Source organism: Marmota flaviventris, chromosome 5 (assembly GCF_047511675.1).
Source record: "Marmota flaviventris isolate mMarFla1 chromosome 5, mMarFla1.hap1, whole genome shotgun sequence".
NCBI lineage: Eukaryota > Metazoa > Chordata > Mammalia > Rodentia > Sciuridae > Marmota > Marmota flaviventris.
Window position 1 is genome coordinate 23832404 of NC_092502.1, and position 24479 is coordinate 23856882.

Below are 24479 nucleotides of genomic sequence, written 5' to 3' on the forward strand. Positions count from 1 at the left end.
CATCTCTTGTGGGCATTTTTCTGGCATTTCCTTCTGGACAGTGGACCTCCCCATGGGAGAGGTAAAATTCCAGGATCCCAGTACACGTAAAGCTAAGCTGTTCACCTCTGATCTCCTACCAATTTCTGTTAATGACACCACAACTGTCTGACTAAGGCAGCTCACAACACCAGAGATATTCACAACTTGCCTCTCTCTGGACCCTTCATGTCTAGTGATTTGCCAGATTTTGACAGAGACCCGTCAGTTTGTCTCATCTCATCATCATTAGATGGTCTTTCCCATTTGGCTTTTTCATCTCTTACTATCCTAGTTGAGGTTGTAGTGAATGTTCAACAAAGGTATTCTAACAGCTTTGTAACTTGAGTGTAAGTTTCCCCTCCCTTCTTTACACTACATTGTCACATTAATTGTTGAAGAGTCCCATGGTTGAATCTTTCAGTCCATGCATGCAAAAACATTACCAGACACTTTCTTTATGAAAGGGGCTATTCAAGACTTTGCTAAAAAAGACTTCCTGCTGCCACATGAAGCTCATATTCTAAAAAGGAAAGAAGGGAAAAACAAATATATAGCATGTTATGTTATGATAACCTTTCTAAAGAAGAATAAAGTAAAATAAAGGTACAGGCCAGGATTCTGAAAACTTTTACTGTAAATAACCAGACAGTAAATATTTTGTGTTTTGTGAGCCATATGATCTTTGACTCAACTACTCAACTCTGTCATGATAGCAAAGAAGCAAAGAGATGATACTTAAAGGCACCACCTTGACTGTGTTCCAAAAAAAGCATTTTTTTTTCAAAACAGGAAGTGGTTTTGACCTATTTGGCCCATGGGCCATATCTTGCCCACTCTAGATATGTACATCGGTGGTAAGAATGTAACATATTTATAATGTGGTCAGGGAAGATCTTTTTGATGAGGTATTGAGCAATTCCTGGGTTCCCCTCTCATGTGTGATCATTATAATTTGCTACGATTGTAACTTTGATTACGGAAACAAATACTTGACTTTGTCTTTGCCTAGCATCTATTCCTTCTCTTGTTAACAATATTCTGGTTTTCCCTTGGAGAATGGCCTGTTTCACTCACTGTCAGTCCAACCTTAGCTCTAGCAGTTGGGATAGGACCCAGACCTCACTAACCTGCAGATTCCAGCATCTTGGTCTCAATGACTAGGCACATAGCCCCAGTGGTTGAATTTTTGTTAGGAAGATAATCACTCTATGCTCACCAGCGAAGCTGAGGACAGAATACAGCTTGGAAAGCAGAGCAGAAACATAGTAAGAGAAAGACAGAAGCAGTTCTGGTCTCATCCTGTGAACCACTGAATCCAGCTTGCAGCCAACTACCTGAGGGCTTTTCAATCAGATGAGCCAGTAAAACTTTCCAGCTCTCACTCTGGGTTGGATTTATATTACTTGCAGTCAAGTGAGTCTTGAATGATAAACTATCCCATTCACCAGGCCAGTCTTCTCCCTGTATCTCCCGCACCCATCATCTGAACTCAAGAACTAGTTCAAATGTCCCTGGTTTACCAGTTTAAGATTCTAAACTCTCTCCTGCCCTCCCCTGCTGAGTTCTACAGGTCCTCTGTTCTATCCCCCTCCTTAGGCAGCTGGTTTCCTCCCTGGGCTCACAGAAACCTGTCAGTTTGTCTCATCTCTTTAGACAGAGAGCTCCAGTGGCATCCATCCTTGAATCTCTGTGGCACCAGTAACAGTAATTCAGAGACACCACATACACATACCTACATATACATATGTTATATAAATGTACATATGTATGATAGACACACACTGATTTAATGAATGAATATTATCACTAAGAATATCCTCGGTTCCTCTTATCATAATCATCAGTTTGCCAGGGTGCAATAGAGAGTTTTATCATCTGAGTAGTCCAAAAAAAAAAAAAAAAAAAGTTAAGCATCAGGCCACATTTAAATTTCTATAAATTTTATGCTAATTTAAATGGCTTTAGATTTAATTAAAAATGTTTTTCACTTGATAATAATGTAACTCAGATAATTAGCATCAAGTGGCATCTAGAGGACATAATGAAAAAACTAATCTAGAGTATAAATAGACCTAATTAACAATTATAATAGCACTTTATGATTATGCTTTGTTTATAAATGCTATAATGCCCGATTCATTGTTCAATGAAATTGGTCATTAATGAAAACCAAAGTCACGCTTTCCCTGGCGTTGCTATGAAGATGTCTCTTAGATGCCCTGTCTTTTTATTGCCTATATTCTTGCTGCTTTTTAAAGACCACTTTTATCCAATATTTAATAACTGTGTTCTCTAATGAAAGATAAACTCTATCATGCCTCATCTTGAATACTAATTTTACACCTTTTGGGTCATTAAATGAATGGACCTGATTACAAACTAATTTTTTTTTTTTTTTTTTTTTTTTTTTGTGCTAGACCTAAGTAGCTCATAATGAGGTGGGAGAAAGGATTAAAATGGATAGGCAGGAAACTTGAGCTCCTTTAAGTTCAGATCTGTGTGTAGTGGGGCTGAGAAAATACCTACAAAAGCCAGGCCTCATTAATGTCAGGCCAACTCCTTGGTAAGCAGAGAAAAAAAAGAAATAACTGATAATAAGACATCTCGTGTTTGTTACCCAGGCACACACCACATCAATCAATCAATCAATCAATCAAAGACATGGTGACATAATCAGACCAGAGAACATGTGAAAAGCTTGTGGGCACTGAGTGTCTTACTCAGGATTGGGTGGGGAGCTCACTTTCTTAACCCTGTAGATTCACAAATCCTTAGATAATAGTCACTCTCCAGGATCCTTTGCTTGGTACCTCTCCCCTTTGGAAACCTTGCTTTCTTTCTATTACTCTAATAAATCCTGTTACTTTGATCTCAACTTGTATCTGTGGATTTCATTCCTCCACTTCAAAGACAAAGAACCCAACCCCATGCTCCATGCTACAGAAACCTCAAGAATTGCAACAACATTGGTGTTTGTACAAAGAATGAAATGAAAGCCAGACCCTGAACAAAGGTGGACCCATAAGGAGAATTAGTCAGGTGGGCCCTGGAGAGGCAGGGCATTTGTGGGATTCCTAATATGAAGTAGAAGGGATGCACAGAAGTCCACATAGGACAGGAAGGTCCAAGGTGATAGGAATTTGGAGCTAGGATTAAGAGGACAGTTCTGGGCTAATAAAATAAAGACTCTGGGATCATTTGAAATGAGAACACTTATATTCATAAGCTCAACATTACCTGCCCACAGGTAAAATTGTTTGACCCTGGCCCTGTCCAGGGGATCCATTAATCCAAACTCACCTCATGCATGAGAGCCCTTAGAAGTTTCAAGCCAATTTCTTTTGTGAACCCCCAAGAAATGAAATGTAGAATTTCAGTCTGGACTGGCTTCTGGAAGCCCAAGTGGGCCCAGAGAAGCCATTACCAACAAAGCAAGAGTCAGCATGTATTGAGTGCTGACCTGGGTGCCACACTCAGGGGTACACACCCAATGCTCCTCATGCCACTAAGTTCTCCAACAATGCCAAGGTGCAGATGTCATGGAGAGGAGAAAGGGTGCCGAGAAAGCAGAAGCAACTTATCCAGCCACAGCTACCAAATGACAGAGACCAGGACTGCAGGACAGAGTGAATTACAAAAGCTGTGCTCAGCGACTCAATGGCATAGATCTCGCAGGAAAGACAGGCATATACAGGTCAGCAAGTGCAGCCTGCTCACATTGATGCCCCTGCACTGCCACGGGAGGCTGTATGTTTCCAGATGATTGAACCATTCTGCATGAAGAATGGCTTCCAGGCCCCTGGCCATGCTCTTTGAGGTCCCTTGAATGTGCTCTAGGTTGAGTGTGGTTATCTAGAAGTCTATGTATGAGTGTATGAATGTATGTGTATGTATACGTATATGTATGTATGTGTGTGTGTGTGTGTGTGTGTGTGTGTGTGTGTGTGTTGCTGGGAATGAACTCAGGGCCTTGCACATGTTAAGAGCACACTTTACCACTGACCTATATAACCCAAGGCTGGAGAAGAACTTTAGAAAATATTCGGAACCAATGCATCCCAGATACATTATCTTTTTGGTTCCCTATTGCTTATTCCTATGAACTGAAATAACTCTGTCTATAATATTCACTTATACTTCTTGCTCTACTCATTCTTTTATTTTTTCCTTTCTTTATCTTGTTCTTCTGTGTTTTAGACGAGTGGAAATTCAAGCTTAGAGAGAAAAGTAGACTTGAATTGGATAACTCAGAGCCTGAGAGGCCGAGCAAGTTTTCAAACCAAGAAATAGGCTTCCAGAGTCAAACTTCTCAAGAGTTGTGCAGCCTGACAACTCACAAAGACAAAACTTCTCATTAAGCTGAAAACGAAATTGCCTAAGCTTTTCGTTCCACACCATATGGCTGAATCCCAGCTGACAGGAAGCTCATTTCTGCAGCACCCTTGGCTCATTTCACCAAGTAGGTTGATGCAAGATTTGTGGGGTGGACATTTCCAAATCTTTTTCACACTGGTAGCAGCAGTGGAGTTTATTTTCATGCTTTTCTTCTTCATTTTTACATAAGAAAAGCAAATTCTCCTAATGATGGAGAGAGACAGGCTTTATCATGTATCATTCTCTAAGCAAACTATGACAAATAAGCACAAACCACAACAAAATATCCACCTGCATTGAAGTGACCCCAAGCTACAATCATATTCCAATATTGTCTAAGTAGCTGTGGGACAGGGGGAATCTGTAAATGAGTTTTGTACAACAAGATTTTGTACAATAAGGGTTTTGTGCAATAAGATTAAGCCAAAGTACTTGGACATTTAAAGTTATTCAGCAACTGTTTTTGCAAAGACAGATTTTAATGTAGTGAGGTGACTCAGGAAGCAACAAGCAACTAATGGGAAGTTGTCAAACCCACTTTTCCAAAGTGATCCTGGTGTGAGATAGTGTCACTTCTCTCCCTGGACAATTATTTTAGAACTGGTAACGTAAAGTCCTCTGGAACAAGGGGACCGCCTGAAAATTTGTGCTCCCCTGCCTCACCAACAATTTATGTGAAAAAAACGTCATTTTTACAAACAGAGAAAAGCATCCATTGTGAGAGTGGAGAAGGTCTTAGATTAATATATCGTGTGTGAGAAATGCATTGAGGCTGGGGTCCGTGGGCAGGATTTGTACTCAGGTCCTAATTCTTACTGGCACTTGGTCTTGGGCAAATTTATTCACCTTTTCAAGACCTAGTTTCCTCATTTGAAAATGGTTTAATGAGAGGAGTCAGAAAAGAATGGTGCCTTAAAGTAAAGCACTCTGCATACCAAGCAGCAGGCAGGGGATGCCGGCTCTCAGTCTAACCATGACTCACCTCCCCTATGATTCAACCCTTTTCTGGAACCTGAAATATAGGAATGACAATGATATCACAAGGCAATTTATTAGGTCTAAATTTAATAATGTGTACAGAGCATTGCACCCAGATCATAGCAAGTGGTCCAGAGAATTGTTTTGAAAGATAATCTACTTAACAGGTTTTAAAAATTAATTCTAAGCAGTCCATAGAGGACACAAAGGGGGGAAAGAATGAAACTACACAGTTAAGATTCCCATATCTGACCTCTCTGCCCCAAATCCTTGGTGACATTCCAAAGTAATCTTGCTCTTTTATCTTTCTTATTTACTGGGGCTATATGTGAAATTTTGTTCAGTTTATGTCCCAGAAAACATTGTTTGGAAACTTCTCCAGGAAACTCTCATGTTACAGATTAGAATGGGCCCTGAAAGAAAGGAAGCGGATCTAGGTGATACCTGCTGAGCCACGGGCCAGGAACTAGATTCCCTGGCCTCACTGCCTCTCCTCCCATCAGCCCCTATGAATGGCCAGTTCCACCTTCTGAATCTGCAGAGCTGATGGTGCTGAAGTTGAGACTGAGAGAGCAGAGAATAATGGGGCTAGTATAAGCGACAGGGACAATAATCCAGGAAAAGTTGGAGAGAAGAGGGTCGGGATGGAATGTGAGTGTTAGACTAGGCACTTGAAACAGCCATGTCCGAGAGGCTGGTGGAATATCCAGTCTAAGAGGAAGATCTAGCTGTCAGAGCTGGAGATCTGAGTCATCCAACAAGGGCATTAGATGTGAATGTGTATTTTACAAGAGAGAGGGAGAGAAGGAAAGAGAGCGAGCGTGCGAACACAAGTGTGCATGCTAGCTCATGCGAAAACAGATTGACTGAGGGCTGAAGTGACAGCCAGGAGGATGAAAGTCATGGAACTGAAAGATGTGGAGGGCAAATAATAATGCAGGGAAGAAGTAATTTCAACTAGAAAGAACTTGGAATAATAATAATTTAAGATAACAATAGCTAGCACTTACTGAGTACTTAATGTTTTGGTCAACATATTACATATACTATTTCATTCAATCTTTCCAACAATATGGAAACATCAATATTTCTGCTGAGCCAATTGAATAGATTAAACAGGTACAGAGAGTTGAAACCACAAGCATAAGGTCACAGAGGTAGTAAAAGTCAGAGATGGAGTTAAAAATCACAAAGGGTTCATCTCAGAGCTTGAGCTAGGAACCACCATGCTACACTGAGTATTATGGAACAGAAGAAGGGAAAACAGTAGGTATTCATAGTGGCCCAAACAGCAGCAATCAGTGACTGAGTCCTATTGTGCACAGGCACTGTGTTAAGTGCGTCGAGCATGGTCTCATTTAACCCTGCCCATGACTTGATATGCCAAATGTTCTTAACCTAGTGGAGCAGAAAAGGAAACTGGCTCAGTGTTGTCAGGGACTTGCCCAAAGACACACAACTCATAGGTGCCAGTAGGCGTTAAAAGCCAGGTCCACTCCAATATGAACACCCCTACCATGCTGGGCTATTCCCAGTGAATAGTCATAGAACAATAATTTGTTATATGTTCCCAATTCAACAATTCAAAAAGTGGCATAACAGGAAAGTTTGCAAATATTTTAACAATAAACTTGCAGATTCTTCCGCCTTAGCTTATAATCCAATATGTCAGAGATGGATCTACAAACCTCAACTTTTCAAGTTTCCCAGATGATTCTTAATTTACATCCAGGTTTACAGATCACTGTATCATTTATACAATCTTTTTTTTTTTTTAATATCCTGGAGAATTAACAGATGGATGCTTTATCACTGAGCCATATCCCTAGCCCTTTTTATTTTTTGTGTTGAGAAGGGGGTCTCACTAAGTTGCTGAGGTGGGCCTCAGACTTACAATCCTCCTGTCTCGGCCTCCTGAGTCGCTAGGATTATAGGCATGAATCACCCTGCCTGGCTCACCATGTATAGAATCTTGACTATTTCAGGCAAAACTGCCAGTTTGTAAGGACAGCATATACTCTATTATCATTTTTGGACTGACCACCCATCCAAGTCAAAGCTCAGAGCTGGAAGATGTGCCAATATGACGTCATGGAATGAGAAACTTTCACCAGGAGGTCAGGCTCTAGGGAGATTCAACTGCCTCACTGTAAAAGAATCCAGCAAATTGGCCTTGTTTCCTTTTTTGGACACCAATTTGCTTAGTTTGGACCGATATAACAAAGTACCACAGACTGGCTGGCTTACAACACCAGTAGTAGAGGCTGAAGACTGAGATCAGGTCTCAGCCTGTTTGGGTTCTGGTGAGGGCTCCCTTCGACTTAGACTGTCAACTTCTCACTGTAACCTCATGTGGCTGGTGAGACAGAGGGGGCACAAGAGCACACAGGAGTAACTCTTCATTCCCTCCTATGGGCACTACATGAATACAATGCATAAAGGTTCCACTCTGAAGACCTAATAAACTTACAAAGGCACCACCTCCAAATACTTTCACATTGGGGTGTACATATTTTGTAGGGACACAAACATTTAATCCATGGTATCATTTCAGTTTTCCTTTAAAATATGTATGGCAGCATCAAACCAATTACATGTTGAAAATTTCCTTACCTAAAACTCTTAATCTCTCAGCTCCTACTACCACCTCGTTGTCATCTGCAGAGAAGAGCAATTTCCCGGAAACGGTTTTCACTTCAAACTTTTTGCCGTAAGCTTCTACAGCTTTTGGACCTAAGAGAGGGAGGAAGAAAAGGAGGAAGTATGTTAGTTTCACTGCAATTTGACTGCTTTTCATAGAACATATGCATCTGACAAAACTGTGTTGGACTTTAATGTTAAGTGGATTGGTTTTCAGAAACCAAGCGTGAAAATCAGCCTATTGACCTGAGTCATCTCTTGTCAATTACGTTTAATGATGGGTTCTCAGGCTATAATTTTAAAGACCATCACATCCTCCTTCCAAACTAATGCTCAAATGAAATTTCTCTCAGCTAACCACCAAATCAGTGGCAGAGTTGAAGATTCTTGGTTGAATATGTCAAGGCCCAAGAGGCTTACCCCCTCTTAAGTTGATCATCCACCTTCAGCTGCCCTAATGTTCAAAAGGGCTCCTTTAAATTTAGCTGAAATCTGCCTCCTTTTGTAGCCTTGACCCAGTGGCTGTATGTGAACTAAGACAAGTCTATTTCCTCACTAGATAGATCATTTCCTGGCAGAGATGGCTATAAAATATTGTAATTAATTGCTTTAGAAATTGTTGAATCTTTCATGCCAGAAAGTCATTCAATAAAAAATAAATTTTGAATTTATTATATGACAACAGAGGCTATTCTTGAGGGTGGGGTATCTGCAATAGTACATAGGGAAGACTAGCTCCTGATCCCATGTATCTGTCTGCTGATGGACAAATATTGATACAAGTTTAACAATCTGCTAACCGACAAACAAAAATTTGCAGAGAGTTTTAGGTACTATACAAAAACAAGTTCACATGCCAGAATTTCTAAAAGGAAAACATTTCAGTCCATCTGAGCTGGATCTCCCAGGTAGCTCTCACAAAGCATCTGAATAATCCTGTGGTGTGTTCATCCTCATGGAACCTAGTTCTGATCAAAAGGAAGTTATCTTTTGGTCTATGAACTCCTATAGTAAAATCTGGTGGTAGTGTCCAAAAATCTTGTATTTTCCCCAGGAGATTCGGATGTGGCATTTTTGCTGCCTTCTAGATAGTGTTCATCAGACTATCACTTCATAACATGTAGCAAAGAAAGGGTCCTCAATGCCTAACAGCCAAAGGCCCATGAAGAACACACCTGGAGGTGAACTAACTCCATTTCTTATTCACTGCAGGGAGGTGAAGGTGTGTGGTGGGTAACCATGAGGCATCTTGTTAAAAAGCTGCTAGGACTCTTAGGTTTTAGCCATGTGTTAGGTTATTTTTAGGAAAGGTTAAGAAAGCAAGACAGATTAAATCCTTTCAGAAGTGCGACTAACGTTAGGACAGGTATCTTAATAAATCTTATCTAGAAGTAGGAAAGCCCAGAGCAATGCTAAAATGGCCACGAATAAAGAAACCTCAGTTGATCACATTCACTAGGATGAGGGATATTTGGTCTTTTGGTTTGAGAATGTTTGTTATGTTTTTGTCTGCATTCAGACATGACCAAAGTTGTCTTGGCTTTTCTGTGCATGTGTTTTGTTTGATCTGGATTCATCACGGCCACTAAATGTCCTTGTCTGAAGATACTCTGAAATTATTCATGCTCAGGAAGGGGAGCAATGAAACCTGGCAAATAGTGTCAGGTCAGCCCTTGGGCATCTAAGGCAGCTTTCCTCTTGGTCAAGAATATTGGAACAGGAATCAAGAGGCATAAATTATATACCAATGCTCTCAAATTTTTTGGTGCTGCGACTTTGGATAAGTCACTTGATCTTTGTGAATCTCGGTGTCTGCATCTATAAAACGACTATCAGGAGGGCTCAGGGTGGGGTAGCTCAGTGGTAGAGTGCTTGCTTGCTTATTATGCACAAGATTCTGGATTCAACCTTCAGTACCATTAGAAAAAGAAAAAAAAAATGAATACCAACGATCTTCTCTCTATATCTCATAGAATCATAGAAAGTTGGAAAGGATCAAATAATATAGAATTCAGCAAAAGAACTCTGTAGGTGGAAAAATGCTATGAAATGTGAAGGCTGTTCATGTAGTTGCCGTGGTCATCTCCATCACCATTACCAGTTTTCGACTGCAATGGTGGTGATGCATTGAAAATGATGAACGATGAAGCCTCTCGGGGCACTTTCCTCATTCACATAATCATATCAATTTGGCAGACAATCATCTCTTACAAGTGCATCCACGGCTGGCCCCTTGATGCACAAAGAAGGGACATTGGAAAGGCTCTTTAATGTTTCAGAGATGGAAACGGCGGAGATTGTACAGAATTTCCAAGCAGCCTGGGTCCTGGGTGTCATCTTATGAGCTCGACTGCATGTGGTAGGTGAGGAGAGCTGGCAGTGAAGACGTGGTGAGCTCTCCCAAGGGCGCCCAGGGAGCCAACGGCAGACCTGAGTCTGGAATCCAGCTCTCAGAGTTGTTCCACGGCAGAAGAATATGTCTGATTGTCCAGAAAGGAGAAGAGGACTGGGCAACATGTCCAAATTAGCAAGGAGATGGGATTCATGAAGAGGAGAGAAAGCAGAAAAGCAGAGATGAAACCAGAGGGGGATCTTAAAAGAACAGAGATATGGAGTGAAGGATGTGAATTAAGGATGTCTGTAGTGGCTAAGATGTAGCTCTCTTCTTGACTGCATCTTCAAGAAAACTATCGCTTGTCAATACTTGAGGGACATTACCATTTTGGGGGGTTGGGGATGAGAATGTAATGAAGTATTAATGATGAACGAATGACCTCAGGATGGGCAGAGGGTTAGTGCAGTTTGCCCACTTTGGATCTAGTCACACGGCAAAGTGAGGGCCTTCCAGGAGGACACAAATGCTTGGACTTGGCCTCTGTGAACCTGCACAAGGTGATCCAAACTGGCCGCCTGGGGAGATAAGAGTCCTTTCCTGTGTATGGACTGAGATTACTCTGACTCATTAAACATCTGTGAGACTTACAGGGGAATGCATTCAAGAGACCCTAGTTAAATCAGAAAGTACAAAGCACAGTAAAGTTATCTTGCCTTTCAGGGCTTCATAGAACACAAAATGGAATTTACCCAAGGCCAGAACCATTTGGATATCTAACACTCCATAATTGGGATTTAAGCCAAAACCCCACAGAGTAACTGCTGGCTCAGTGGTGCAGAAAGCTTGCCCTTTGTAGATTTTCCCTGGGGCTGCCAGACTTCCTGGACATGGCTGGAATCTTAAAACAGGACTCCAGAGAGAAATGCAAATGGAGGGGGGACAGCTCTGGAGTTCCCTTGGTGAGCCCATTGTTTCTCTTGGGATGAAAAAAAAAAAATCACTCTTTATACTGTGAAACTAATCTTCAGTTAATCCGCCTTTGTCTGACAGTCTATGGGTGAAGTGCCTTCTACTGAACAGGGTGGAGAATTGGAATCCATCAGGATTTATCCACAGTCTTCCAAGTCAAGCCTCTGCCACAAATCTGGGAGTTGAAAAAGACAGGGTGGGGGGCGGCATTCAGCTGAAAATTTCTTCCCCATCTCCCTTGACACTGGGACCTATCTGCACTGACCACCTGAGGATGCAGGGACAACCCTACCACCTTCCTCCTTGCAGCATTGTGGGTCAAATATACACTTGTTGTCTATCTTGGGAAGTAACTATCACTGAAAGCATCGTTACATGCAAAGAGATTACCTGAAATGTTTAAGATTAGAACATCTAAAGGACTTTTGAGATCTGTTTTTCAGGAACACAGGATGTTTGAATCCCCAGGATTGCCTAAGTAGACCTCATTGCTTGGAAGGCAGGGACTTTCCAATAAGGCAGCGTCCTTTCCTGTAAGCACGCCACCCAGCATAACTGGACTAAGGTATGGGTGCTGAAACAGTGCTCTCTACTGTGTGCATAAATGTAACATCGTAAACGGAGAAGCACAGAGGAAAACCCCTACGTATATGGGTGTGCATATGTTTGTATAGACGGAATTATAATTTAAATACATCTATTATCCTCTGTAGAACTCATCTTGAAAACTTCTGTTACCCAGTGTTAGAATGTTTTTGCCCACCTCATTTTACTAACTCTCTTGAGCCTCACCATAAGAGTTAGTGATAGGTGTCTTTTAATTCCCGGGAGGGCTTAACTTGGGACTAGGACACAGAAAAACAAGACTACTGAAGGGGTGAAAGAAAAATGGAGAAAGAGGAGAAAGAAGGGAGGGAGGGAAAAAAGGGAGGCCAGAGGAGAGGGGGGAAGGAGAAAAGAAAAAAAGGGAGGAAGGGAAAAATGTGAAAGAGGAGAGGTAGGGTGAGAGACGGTGGGCAAGAAGAAACAGGTGAGAGCGGATGAGCCAGAGAAAGAATGGAAGTCAGAGAGCCTGGGCAAAGAGGGGAGGAGAGGAGAGGAGGACAGCAATGGAGGGAAGGTGGAAGGAGAGAAAAGGGGAGAGCGAGGGGAAGAGAGAGAGACTGTTTTGCTGAATAATAGTTATTTGGGCAGTTTCAGCTTTATCAAAACAAAATCTCTCAAGTAAGCCAAATCTCCCTCTGCAAATAAATGGCAAATGATCAACAGGCTAAATACGGTCCTTTTGAAGGAAGGAATCTGGGAGCTGAGGTTGGATTTATTTCCCTCCTGGAGGCAGTTTTCACACATGCCGCTTAAATCATTGCTTACCGAAGCTGTTTATTTAATTATTTAGCATGCTGACTGCAGGCCAGATGTTATATAAGCACGGCCAGCCGGCAATGGCACTGCATGCTGGAACGACATGTTTGTGGATTACAGGCTCTGTGTGCGGCAGTCCCTGAGACCCAGGAATGGATGGTCCTAGATGGTCCAAGTCACCTAGTGGTTATGAATCTCTTGACATCCATCTTCAGTTTTCCTGGGGACAGAGAGTAGGGCTCTCTCCCAGCAGGAAAAGACTCTGGGCACAAAAGCACCTGTTTCCCTGTGGTTTGTTTATGAGCCGGGCTCCAGAAATTTTAGTCACGGTAATGTTTCAGGGCATTTGGGCAACTGGCTTCTCAAAATATCCATCTGGATACTTTTCTCTCGGCCCTAAAGCCAAACAAATGGCATTTTTGAAGAAAGTATAACCATTCTATTCAGATAAGCACCCCTTCTCCCTTTCCGGTGAGGGGATGCATGGTGCCTCTCTGTTCACGGTTGCCTCTCACCTAGGGAGCATGCAGCATTCACATCACTCAACATATTAAGCGACCATGAGGCCCATGCTTAACATTACAGTCATTCCTGTGAATAATCAATCCTTGTTTAAATTTGAGGAATGTGCAGCTTCAGACCCAGTGCGTGCTTTCCACAGCTGTTAGGATCAGATCTCCTATATTAAAAAGAACCACACAAACATTTCCAATGGCTACATCTGCATCTTGCAATTGAGTTATGTTCAAAGTCAGCACATATAGGAAATATGGCATAGATTCAAACTATCATTAAAAGTCCCTTTTAAAACCCATAAAGCATGGCGCATGGCTTTGTACACACTCTGCTCTCCCAATCAATCTAACACAGCCAGTGTTTCCTCCAGCTTCAGAGTGGGGAGCTTTTCTTGGCTGAGCGGCAGGACAAGCAGCTGGCTTGTATTTAGGGGCCACAGCCTGCAAAAAATAGCTTCTCCCCCTAAGCAACTATCATTGGATTTCCTGAGTTAAAATGTGACTAGGTAGGGCTCTCTCCTTTAGGAGACTGATGGAATATATCTTATGTTTTCTTTTCTTGACACAGTCAATGTGTTAGCCAACCTTCTTTCCAAGTTCATGGGATGCTTTATTTGACCTTCAAGTGTATGTTCTCTGAGTGCCTAGCATGGATCTGGCTTTTCTAAGTTCTTTATCTTCTTACCTGTGATCAGCTGAGTTAGCACTTTAGTCTGATCATTGAGAATGTTCACTGTCACGTTTCTGGCAGATTTGAAGTAGAGGGCATTACCCTGCAATAAGAAAACAAAGGAAACACATGAAAATGGAAGGTTTTTTACCCCAAAGAACTATAATCTCAGTTCTCCAAGGAGCTGAACTGGTTTTAGTCAAGTTCCAACCAATGTATGTTATTTGAAAACTCCAACAAATGTTTAATGGTCCCACACACATGATAATTAAAAGACATACATTCAACATAGAATTCCCCCAGAGGCAGGTCTATGTATGTACACACACAACACAGGTTTCTCTAGAAAACACATTCAAGCATGGTGCTATAGTTAAATCAGAGACAATTAGGACACAGAAACTTTTAGATCTTATTGCAGATATAAGCTATCTTTTGTGGACAGAAAAAATCAGAAATAATCTCCTAACCATGTCCTTTCTAGGTTACAGTTTCAGCAAAAGAATAATGAAGAATCCTTAAAAGAGAACAGATAGTTGCAGTGAAATACCCAAGGTCTTCCCCTTGGGCATGTCCACCAGCTGTGAGAATCCCATGAACTTGTTTGCAACATATGCATACAAAACCTGGGATATCTAGACTTTCTGAGTAAATCTCTTCCCATTCTTCCTTTCCTCTTTTCCAGATTACTTTTCTGCCAGGTACTCTGTGCCATCATCCACTTCCCTCTTCATCAAAACAACTTAGTTAGTTGTTTTGGTGCAAAAATATTCCTAAACAGTACACAGATAAAGGGGCATGGCTACATTCCAAGTAAACTTCATTCATAGACCATGATATTTCAATTTCACTTCATTTAAATTTTATGTTTAAAATCTAATATATTCTTAATGTGTTATGATGTATTAATTTTCCTCTGTTTTATTCCCTCCACTGGTCATCTAAAAATGAAAAATCCATTTTTACTTTGATGGAAATACAAGGACAGATGGAGGGTTAGACGTAGCTCAAATGCTGTTATTTGCTAATCTTGCATTTAGTTTTCTTTTTTACTAATGTTCGTCCACATTGTCTAGTTGTCATTGGAAAAAAATGAATATGGTAGTCATTTCTGTCTTTTCAAACATGGCACACACCTGCCGGAAACTCTGTAATACTCAATACTCAGTATTGAGTCTGTCCAAATGCATGGAACCATTTTCCTACCAGAGAGGTGAAACTTAGCCATTACCTTCAAGGTCTTAGTTTCTAATGGGGACAAGTATACCAGCCAGAGAACCAGTAGGGAACTACAAAGTATTTGGAGAGCTTTCCCAAAGAGTGGGATTCTTTGCAGCTTGGGCCTGGGGAGTGGAAAGACTTCCTAGAGAAGTAGGCATTTGCACTGGTCACTAAAGAGAGCAAGGCTATGCTTCACCAAGTTTAAATGAAGAACAAAGTTCACAAAAGTAAGTATAGGCTCTTTCCTCTTAATATTGGTGAGGCTGATTAGCAAATCCAACTTAGAACCAGTAGACGGAGAGTAGCGGACTGTGAGCTAACAGACAGCTGGTTCCAAGAGCTGAGATGATTTTCACAAGAGGAGGAGAGGGGATGGAGTGGCAACAATGGTATACTGACAGCCTCGATCTGTGGTCATTCTCATCTTAGGCTTTCTGCTAAAATGGATAACCAATACCCTTGACTCTCTCAGGACCTGAGTAACCAGTTACCTTTGGGTGAGAACTATTGACCTAGTGTTGAAGAAAGAGACAAGGAATTTTGATCCCTGAGCCAGTGTACTCTCCCACCATGGCTTAAAATTTTATTTCCCCAGATTAAAAAAAAAAAAGTTTCTCTAGCCAGGTGTGGTGGCACACACCTGTAATCCCAGTGGTTCAGGAGGCTGAGGCAGGAGGATCTCAAGTTCAAAGCCAGCCTCAGCCACTGAGCAAGTCCCTAAACAATTTAGCAAGACCCTGATTCACAATAAAGAATAAAAAGGGCCAAGGAAGTGGCTCAGTGGTTAAGTGCCCCTGAGTTCGGTCCTACTTCAAAAAATAAATAAATTGTTTTTAATTGGGTCAAGAAAGAAGTACATTTACTCAAATCTTATCATTTGTTTTCTATTGATAAGGAAACAAATATTAGTCTAAAATAATTTCTTCATCATTTTTTCTGAGTCTGCTTAGCAATTCAACTTAAAGCTTCAAAACAGTTCTTTTTAATTTTTTTGTGTAATTTTTAATTATACAAAACAGTAGAATGTATTTTGACATATCACACATACATGGAGTATAACTTCCCAATTTGTGTTTGTACATGATGTGGAATTACATGGATCACATATCCATAACGAACATCGGAAAGTTATGTCTGATTCATTCTAGTGTTTTTCTTATTCCCGCCTTCCCTTTATTCCCTTTTTCTGATCTAGTGAACTTCTATTCCTCCCTCCTTACTGCTTAATGTGAGTTAGCATCTGCATATCAGAGAGAACATTCAGCCTTTTGTTTTTGGGGATTGACTTATCTCATTTAGCCTGATAGTCTCCAGTTTCATCCATTTACCAGTCAATGCCATAATTTTATTCTTTATGGCTGAGTAATATTTCATTGTGTGTATGTACCATATTTTTTTATCCATTCATCTGTTGAAGGGTACCTAGGTTGGTTCCATAGCTTAGCTATTGTGAGTTGAGCTGCTAGAAACATTGATGTGGCTGCATCACTATAGTATGCTGACTTTAAGTCCTTTGGTTATATGCTGAAGAGTGGGATAACTGGGTCAAATGATAAGTTTTCTGAATAATCTCCATACTGCCTTCCAGGGTGGTTGCACCAATTTCAATTTGCAGTCCCACCAGCAATGTATGAGAGATCCTCTTTCCCCAAATCCTTACCAAACCTTTACTATTATTTGTGTTCTTAATAATTGCCATTCTGATTGGAGTGAGATAAAATATTAGTGTAGTTCTAATCTGAATTTCTCTAATTGCTAGAGATGTTGAACATTTTTTCATATATTTGTCGACTGATCATATTTATTCTTCTATAAAGTGTCTGTTCAGTTCCTTTGCCCATTTATTAATTGGGTTATTATTTTTTTTTGGTGTTAAGTTTTTGCTCCCAAAGAATTCTAATGAAGTATGAATTCACTATCTAGAACTTGAAACCTAGACAGGAGTTATGTTTTCAGGAGTTAATTCACTAAAGTTCCTCTTCATGTATCCATCAGCTTTACACTTCAGAGAGAAAAATGGCCTGAAATCAGGGAACTGGCTAAATCTCCTGCCACCAATTACTGTGTGACCCTGCTGAAATCAGCTCAGTCTTCTGTGTCCCAGTCTTTGCATTTTCCACCATCAACACCAATGTCATTGTCAAGTTCATCACTGCCATGACTGAGCACTCTGTGGGCCAGGTGTGCAGTAGGAGATCTGGAGTCCAACTACTTCTGATCCCAACTTTACCACTTGGGAGTTGACATTAAACAAGTTACATAATTGTTCCAGTCCTCTGTGGGAAGCCATCCTGACACGTGACTGGGCGACTCCCGGTTTGGGTCTGAGGCTTCTGGCTGTGTCGGAATTTTCCCGGCCCTCTCCTGATGAGAGAACCCGTCCGTGTGGGGGTGTGACTGACCACTGACCCCGGGGGCCCAATCACTGACCCTGACCTTGGAGTGCAGTCCCCCCTCAACCTTCATTGGATGGAATTATCCCCTGAATTTCTTGTTCCCCAATAAAAGGCTACTCCCTGGCGTGTTCACTCTCTCTCTCTCCTGCTAGCCCTGAGTAATCCTTGCTGCCCTGCTGGGTGGTTAGAGGTCGGAGCCAGAGAGGGGAGCCGTCTCCGACCTGGCAAGAGAAATAAGGTAACTGAGTCTGTGCGTTTTATTTCGATTTCTTCTAGCTAACTTTATGCCAAGAACCTCATTAATGAAACCATTGCGCAGGCCGCATGGTGGAGTCCTCATTAAAAAAAAAAAAAAAAAAAAAAAGGTTGGTGCAAAATTAGTTATCAAATTACCAAAATACACTTAATACTGAAATCATTAAGGTTCCCAGATACAATTATTCAAAAACAAGTGATTCCAGATGTGATTATGAATGATGCCTGCATGTGGTCCAGTGCTGGGCACACGTGAAGTCCTCAGTAATTTTTAGGGCAAAGAAAGGAGGAGAAAAAAGGAAGTAGTAAAGGAGATAAGAGGAAGAGAGGAAAAGGGAAAAGAGAAGGAAGAGGAAGAAGGCAGGGGGAGGAGAGAAAAGGAGGCATGAAATAGAGCGGGAGAGATGGAGAGAACGGAGAATGATCTCACTTCTGTCTCTAATTTCCCCAACCCATCAGTAGGGCAAACCAAAGGTTTTCTCCATTTCCAACATTCTGTTTTTATATTTCAAAGGTTTTCCTACATCCAGTTGGCTTACCACCATCCTTCAAATCCCAGTCTCTCCCAATACTACCTGCCTGTCCTTACAACTATTTAAGTATTTCTATCATGGACAAATCTAACAGCTTTGTCCAAGATTTATATCAGGAGATATAATAAAACCACCCATTCCCATTTTATTACCTTGTCAAAATGTTATAGTTTGGCATTAATTGTTCTAATATGCTAACATCCTGGGAAATAGAATCTTTGCTGTATCAGGGTTTAAACAAAGAACCTTATTCTCGCCTGGGACGTGTTGCTGCAATCCTCATGTATACTTATATCAGAAAGATTGCCAGGAAAAAGGCAAGAGCCAGTCAACAAAGTGAAGAGCCTCCCGGGGTGGCTGAGACCCTGTGATTTTTATTTTGTTTTCTGACTCTGCTTATGGAGACTTGGCAGGAAAACACCAGCCAAGCCCAGCCTCTGGGAAACACTCTGATGTCTGATGAGAAGCTAACCTCTGCCCTCTCAGCCTTCCCTCTCTCCTCTGCATTCCCTCCTGCTCACCACTATGACTTATGCTCGCTGACCTCAAGGTAACTAGGACCAGAAAGGAGTCTAGCTGCCCCTCATCGGATGATAAGGAGGGTCATCTCAAGTCAGTCTGCAGCCAATCGGCTTGTGATTCTTCTGGACATAGAATGTAGGATAGAGAACAGAGGCAACATGCCACCCTCTCACAAAGGAGAAGGACAAGGATGCTCAACATGCACATGCATCTAAGTGTCCACACTGTGCACATTTTGATGGAGAGGAATTCCACCACATTTCTCTCTCTCGTTAAAGGAGACTAAGCAGAACAGAATCAAATCCTGTCTTGATGACTTGGAGCTAGTGAAATGAACATTGTTTTTCCACCACATCTTCCAGGGCTACTATATGTGGCTCTTTGAACACCGAATGGCTCTATTGTGTGACATTTTTAAATTATTGTACCTGATTGCTAAAAACGTCTAATTTATTCTCATATCAAAGCAGAATGCATAAATATCAAATGCTACAAGGCTTGTAACAAAAAGCAGCAATCCGCACCTCTCCCTCTTGCAAGAGCTTTTAACTTCTATGTTTCTGTCAGGTGTTTCTCTTCCTTTGGCCCAAAATATGCTTCTATGCAACATTTATCCACTTTAGATGCTATCTATTGCCCTGCAATGGTCTAGACTTTGTATAACTTTGGTTAAATCGATATTCATAGTTATTATGATTATGTGGCTATTATTCTCCAACAAGTCAAGGACTCTACTTTAGCTGCACTTCCTTTTCCTTTCTTGTACAATTTTCTTTGCTTGGAGCCAATATAGGCTTCATTAAAAAAAAAAAAAAAAAAAACTTGCTTAATTTTCTATTTTTTCCTATCCTTTGGGTTCTAACCTTTTTCTTTAGGTCCTATTTGATGGAGGACATTTTTGACATTGTTCTATTCTTTCTGTTAATTTTGAAAAACTTTTCTACTACTATTAATTTCAGGAACATTTTTCTTGTTCTTTAAGCTTTCCTTTTTTTTTTTTTTTTTCTTTTTTATCTCTTTCTGATTCACACACCATCCTCTCTCAGCAGGAAGCAGGAATACTAGAGCTGATAGGAGGCTGTTTCTGGAAAGGGTGAATCTTGCCCAAGGGGACAATGTGAGGGATTTAACTCATTCCTGGGAAAAACCTTCAAACTGGGCAGTCAGTACCTTTAGGCCAGTTTCACCAGAGGAATTCTGCAAACTCTGCCAGGAGGTGGGTGGGTAGAAATTTATAATAAGAATTCTGGCTGTCTAGGGGAAGGGGCTAGGCATTTTGCTGTGCAGTGGACTGTCCATTAAACCCTCTGTCTTCCATGGTCCAACCCTGAGGTCATCTATATTGGGTATCCGAGGCACAGAGATCCTCTGGTCTAAACCAGCTTCTAGAAAAGACTCCTCCTATCTTGTACTGGAAAACAGGTATGTGCCCAGCTGAGTGAGTTAGATGATATCTGGGTATGGACATTCTTCTTTTTCAGTCTATTTCCGTGTTCATAGTGAATCTAGGTTTTGTCTCCTGGCAGTCTAGTAGGTAAGTTGCCCTGACCCACTCACTCCACACCCTGACCGTCAGATCTCCAGGGACACCCAGGTCCCCAGCCTTGTCAGGGCCCTGCATCATGGACTAACACATTCGCTGTCGTTCTCCGTTTCCTTACTGAAAGAGGTTGATCCTAGCCTTGCAGCTGAACTACCTCTCCTCTACCCACTTCAGATTGTTTTGTTAGGTAGGAGTTTGGGGACAGCAAGATGGTAGAGACAGGGTATAAGAAAGAAGCCACTGGGGGACAAGACAAGGAGATAAGTCATGTCCCTATTTACAGTAAGTCCCATTACCCTGACAACTCCTCCCACTGAGGACGGATCACTGTGACAACACCCCCCCCCCCAGTTTCAATATTTTAAAATGACCAATGAGGGTACAGTGGGCAGTATTCTAATTAGATTTTCTAAAGTAACCAATGGAGGGGGGAGAATTGGAGAATATTCTAATCAGGTATCATAAGGTAACCAATGGGAGTAAATGGGGGAAGGTCTTCCTTTTGGTCTGTATAAGGAAGAGAACACCTCACAGCTAATTTCCAGACATTGGAGACCTTGAACCAACCTCTCTCTCTCTTTTTCTCTCTTTTTCTTTCTCTCTGTCTCACCAAGCCCACTTCACTTTATCTAACCAAGTGCTACCTTCATCTTCCATAAATCTGTACTATGCCTGTTATTTCTGTGTGTCTTGCTCAATTCTTTGTTCATAACACCAAGGACCCGGACCTCAACAAAACAACCAACAGTAATGATTTAAAATGTTGACATTCCTCGTCTATTGTCACTTATTCTTCCTTTATCCATGAGTCCTTTTAATTTTTTTTCTTCGTTAATAACATTACCTTCTCAAGAGCAGAGCTGGTTAAAATTGTGTGTGACTTCAGAGCAGGCCCCAAGAGCCTCTCTTAAGCATTCTCTGTACATTAAAGGAGTGCCTGGAACATGTCAGATCCTGTCCCAGTCCCTAGAATGGGAAGTACAAGTGACCTTTATCTTTAAGAAACTCCTAGCCCAGGAGGAGACTGATTTGATGTAAAATAACCATAACAACAATGTGCTATCACTTCAGTCAAGATTTATGCTCTCCTGGGATGAGAGACAGATTTTAATATTTGCATTTAATCACAACCATATCACCCCAGTCTGTTTTGAAGTGATGTGGCAGCCAGAAGCTTCTTATCTTGATAATCCTACACTGTAGTATATCTCCCTGGCCCTCCCAGGAGCTAACAATCTGTTCCAGGAATTTAGATAAACAGAGAAAACCATGAGATTAGCACACAAACAAGTTTCACATGAGGGAAGGGTTTGAACTCTCAGTGTGAGTGAAGTTCAGAGGAGGAAGAGATTAGGGCAGCTGGATTCCTGAGAGGAGTCTCCCAAGGAGAACTGGGCTGGCTTCTGCCCTTTCCTCCTAATGGAAGGCAGGTGGGCTCATAATAGCTTTGATTCTATATAATGCTAAGTAGGTAACTAGGGAGGCTGTCTTCCTGGAGCAAAGCTGGAGCAGAGCTCTGAAGTCTGGCAGGTCTGGGCTTCCATCCCAAACCCACTTCTTCAGCAACTCTGTGACCTTGGGTAAATCATTTCTGGCCGAGTTGAGTTTCCGTGCCTATGAAAGGAAGTTCAAGGCGACACAATGGTGTTAAAAGAAAATCAAGAAGGAAATTATAGGAAAAGCACCTGCAAAAAGCACTTCAGAACTGCAAACACAAAACACAAAAGCTGCAAGAAGACACAAAACAAACACAAAAGCTGCACGAAGACAGGTCCTTGAAGAAACAGCTAATTATACTGCTGCAGCAAGAAATCTATAGCATGAGTCAGGAGCATTCTTAATGCCAGAAAGAAAGTGTTCAAAAAAATGAACAAAACCCAAAACACCCACGATGATGGGGGTATGTATATCAAAGGGACACAGGAGATGACCAAAAGAGTCCCAATGGCCATGGATGGAATAATTTGAGCAGTGAAATAAACATCCTAGTATTGGAATATAACTCAGAGTAAAAAACAAATACCCATGAGTCCGTGTTGAGATGAATAAATGAATAGATGGATAAATGGGGAAGAAGAGTCAAACATTCTGGGTAGAAGAATGTCATATAATTTATGTAACTAACTCCCCACTCTTCAAGGTGGATTGCCCACAGTGTCTTCCTTTCAAAAAGAACAATACAGAAGGGAAATAATAGGATAACTTCATAGCTAAGAAATCTGACAGACACTACCTCAGCAAAGCAACCCAGTTGAACAACGTCAGCGGTGGTGACTCAACTGGTGTTGATATAGGCACCTTTGATATACTGTGGCGAATATGGCACTACACCTGAGGTCTTTCTCTTTACAAAGTATGCCCCTCATCCATCATAAGGCCCATCTCAGTTAAAATCCATTTCACAAAAATGCCGGACCATCACTTCTCAAACTGTCCATATCATCAAATCTTGGCCACGAAGAGACTAAGGAGACATGAGGACTACATGTATTAAGGCATCCTGGGTGGGATCCTTAGACAGAAAAAGCATAATTGGTTAAAACCAAAATAAATGGGCTTTAGTTAGTAATGATACAAATATTGGCTCAACAGATGCTACTTACAGGAAAATGTGGGTGTGGGGTATATGGGAACACTGTACTATCTTCACAGCTTTTCTGCAAATATAAAACTATTGCAAAACATAATATTTTTTTTGAAAGATTTATTAGGCTGCTGAATTCTAAGATCTAGAATTTTAGAAAGAGACCCTGAAAGAGCACCCATCTTTGAGCAAGCAAGGAGATATAGATGGTCCACTTTGGGTTTGATAATATCAGAAAAATTTTCCTTACATGGAGACAAATTTCTTTCCCACAGCTTTCTGTCTTTAAGAATAATCAAAGAACCATCTTTGGGATCTTTCACAGCCTCGGTGAAGTCTCAGGGGCCTCTAAGCATGATCATTCTTCCCTGGTCAGTTTCTAGAAAATAGGGTGCTCTGAAATTCTTGGCTTCTGTGTAGAAGGTATCCCAATGAATGAGCTGCAGGTTGGATGTTTCCTAAAGTAATACAAACTCTCGATGTGACCTGGAAAGATCAAAGCTTATAAATACTCAGATTTGTTAATAAAGTCATTTCCAAAGGGTTGTTAAGTTTCTCTTCAGCAAGCATCAAATGTTTCTATTATATTATTTTAATGGGATGCTATAATTTATCTGAATTGACCCCTTGAAAAGCACATTTATAAACTATACTTTAGTATGGGCATTTCTGTTTTACCTTGGAGTGTCTTTTTATAATGAAGTTTGGGTGCATTCACATTGTTTTTTTTTTTTTTTTTTAAATTCCAGCAGTGAATATCGAAGCTACACCGTGAGACATCTTGTCAAGGTAAGCTGGACAATGATCCAGATTTTCTCCCATACCATCCTTGCTCAGCTATTCTGCATATACCCAATTCTGGGTTCATTGTGGTCTTTCTCAATACTTTGCTAAGTGGAAGTGTTCTGTCTAAGGATGCCTTTGGGACATAGTGTTAACACACCAATGCTGCAGGGGAATGCCAGTTCTTCCAGGGCCCAGCACATTGCTGGTACCCATTAGGCTTTCAATAAACATTTATTGAATAACTGAATGTTCGGATAAAATCAAGAGTCAACGGACAGCGAGTTGTCAACTGAAGCAGTAATTAAATGAAGGTTGACGTGATCTGCCAAAGAGTTTTCAAAAAACAAGCCATTATGCCTGGGCAGTGTGATGATCTGAACATGGAAATCTGAGTGAGTGGAGAGGAAGTAGAATGGACATGAAATTAACAAATATTAATATAGCTTCTCCTGTAGTGCCAGGAACTGTAGGAGAGGCAAGCGAGACTTGAGCGGCAGAGTGACAGGGCAAAACAGCAGCCCAAAATGGGACTGCAGATTCTCAATGAGTGAGAAATTGAAGGACGCTTGCAGACTTCCCTGGGCCCATGGTATGCGTGTGGCAGGTGGTGTCAAATGAGCTCTCTTTCAACTGCCCCATATCAATCCATTTCTCTAACATTTTATGAGTGTCTTCCAAGTATAAAGCACTGAGCCAAGTGCTGGATAGGTGGCCTTTGATCTCCTGGAGTTTAATCTACTAGGGGAGATGGATACTAGATTCAGAGTTTAGAGTT

General features: G+C 41.2%; 1 protein-coding gene across 2 annotated transcripts in view; it reads right to left on the reverse strand.

The window, feature by feature from the left end:
• Positions 1-24479, reverse strand: part of Sgcd (sarcoglycan delta) — a 386812-nt gene that overhangs the window by 131247 nt on the left and 231086 nt on the right. For both annotated transcript variants that reach the window (XM_027938748.2, XM_071612029.1), the window contains exons 4-5: positions 13880-13967; positions 7987-8106 (exon numbers count right to left, since the gene is read on the reverse strand). In XM_027938748.2, the coding sequence (XP_027794549.1) occupies positions 7987-8106; positions 13880-13967 (208 nt within the window). The remainder of the gene's footprint in view (positions 1-7986; positions 8107-13879; positions 13968-24479) is intronic.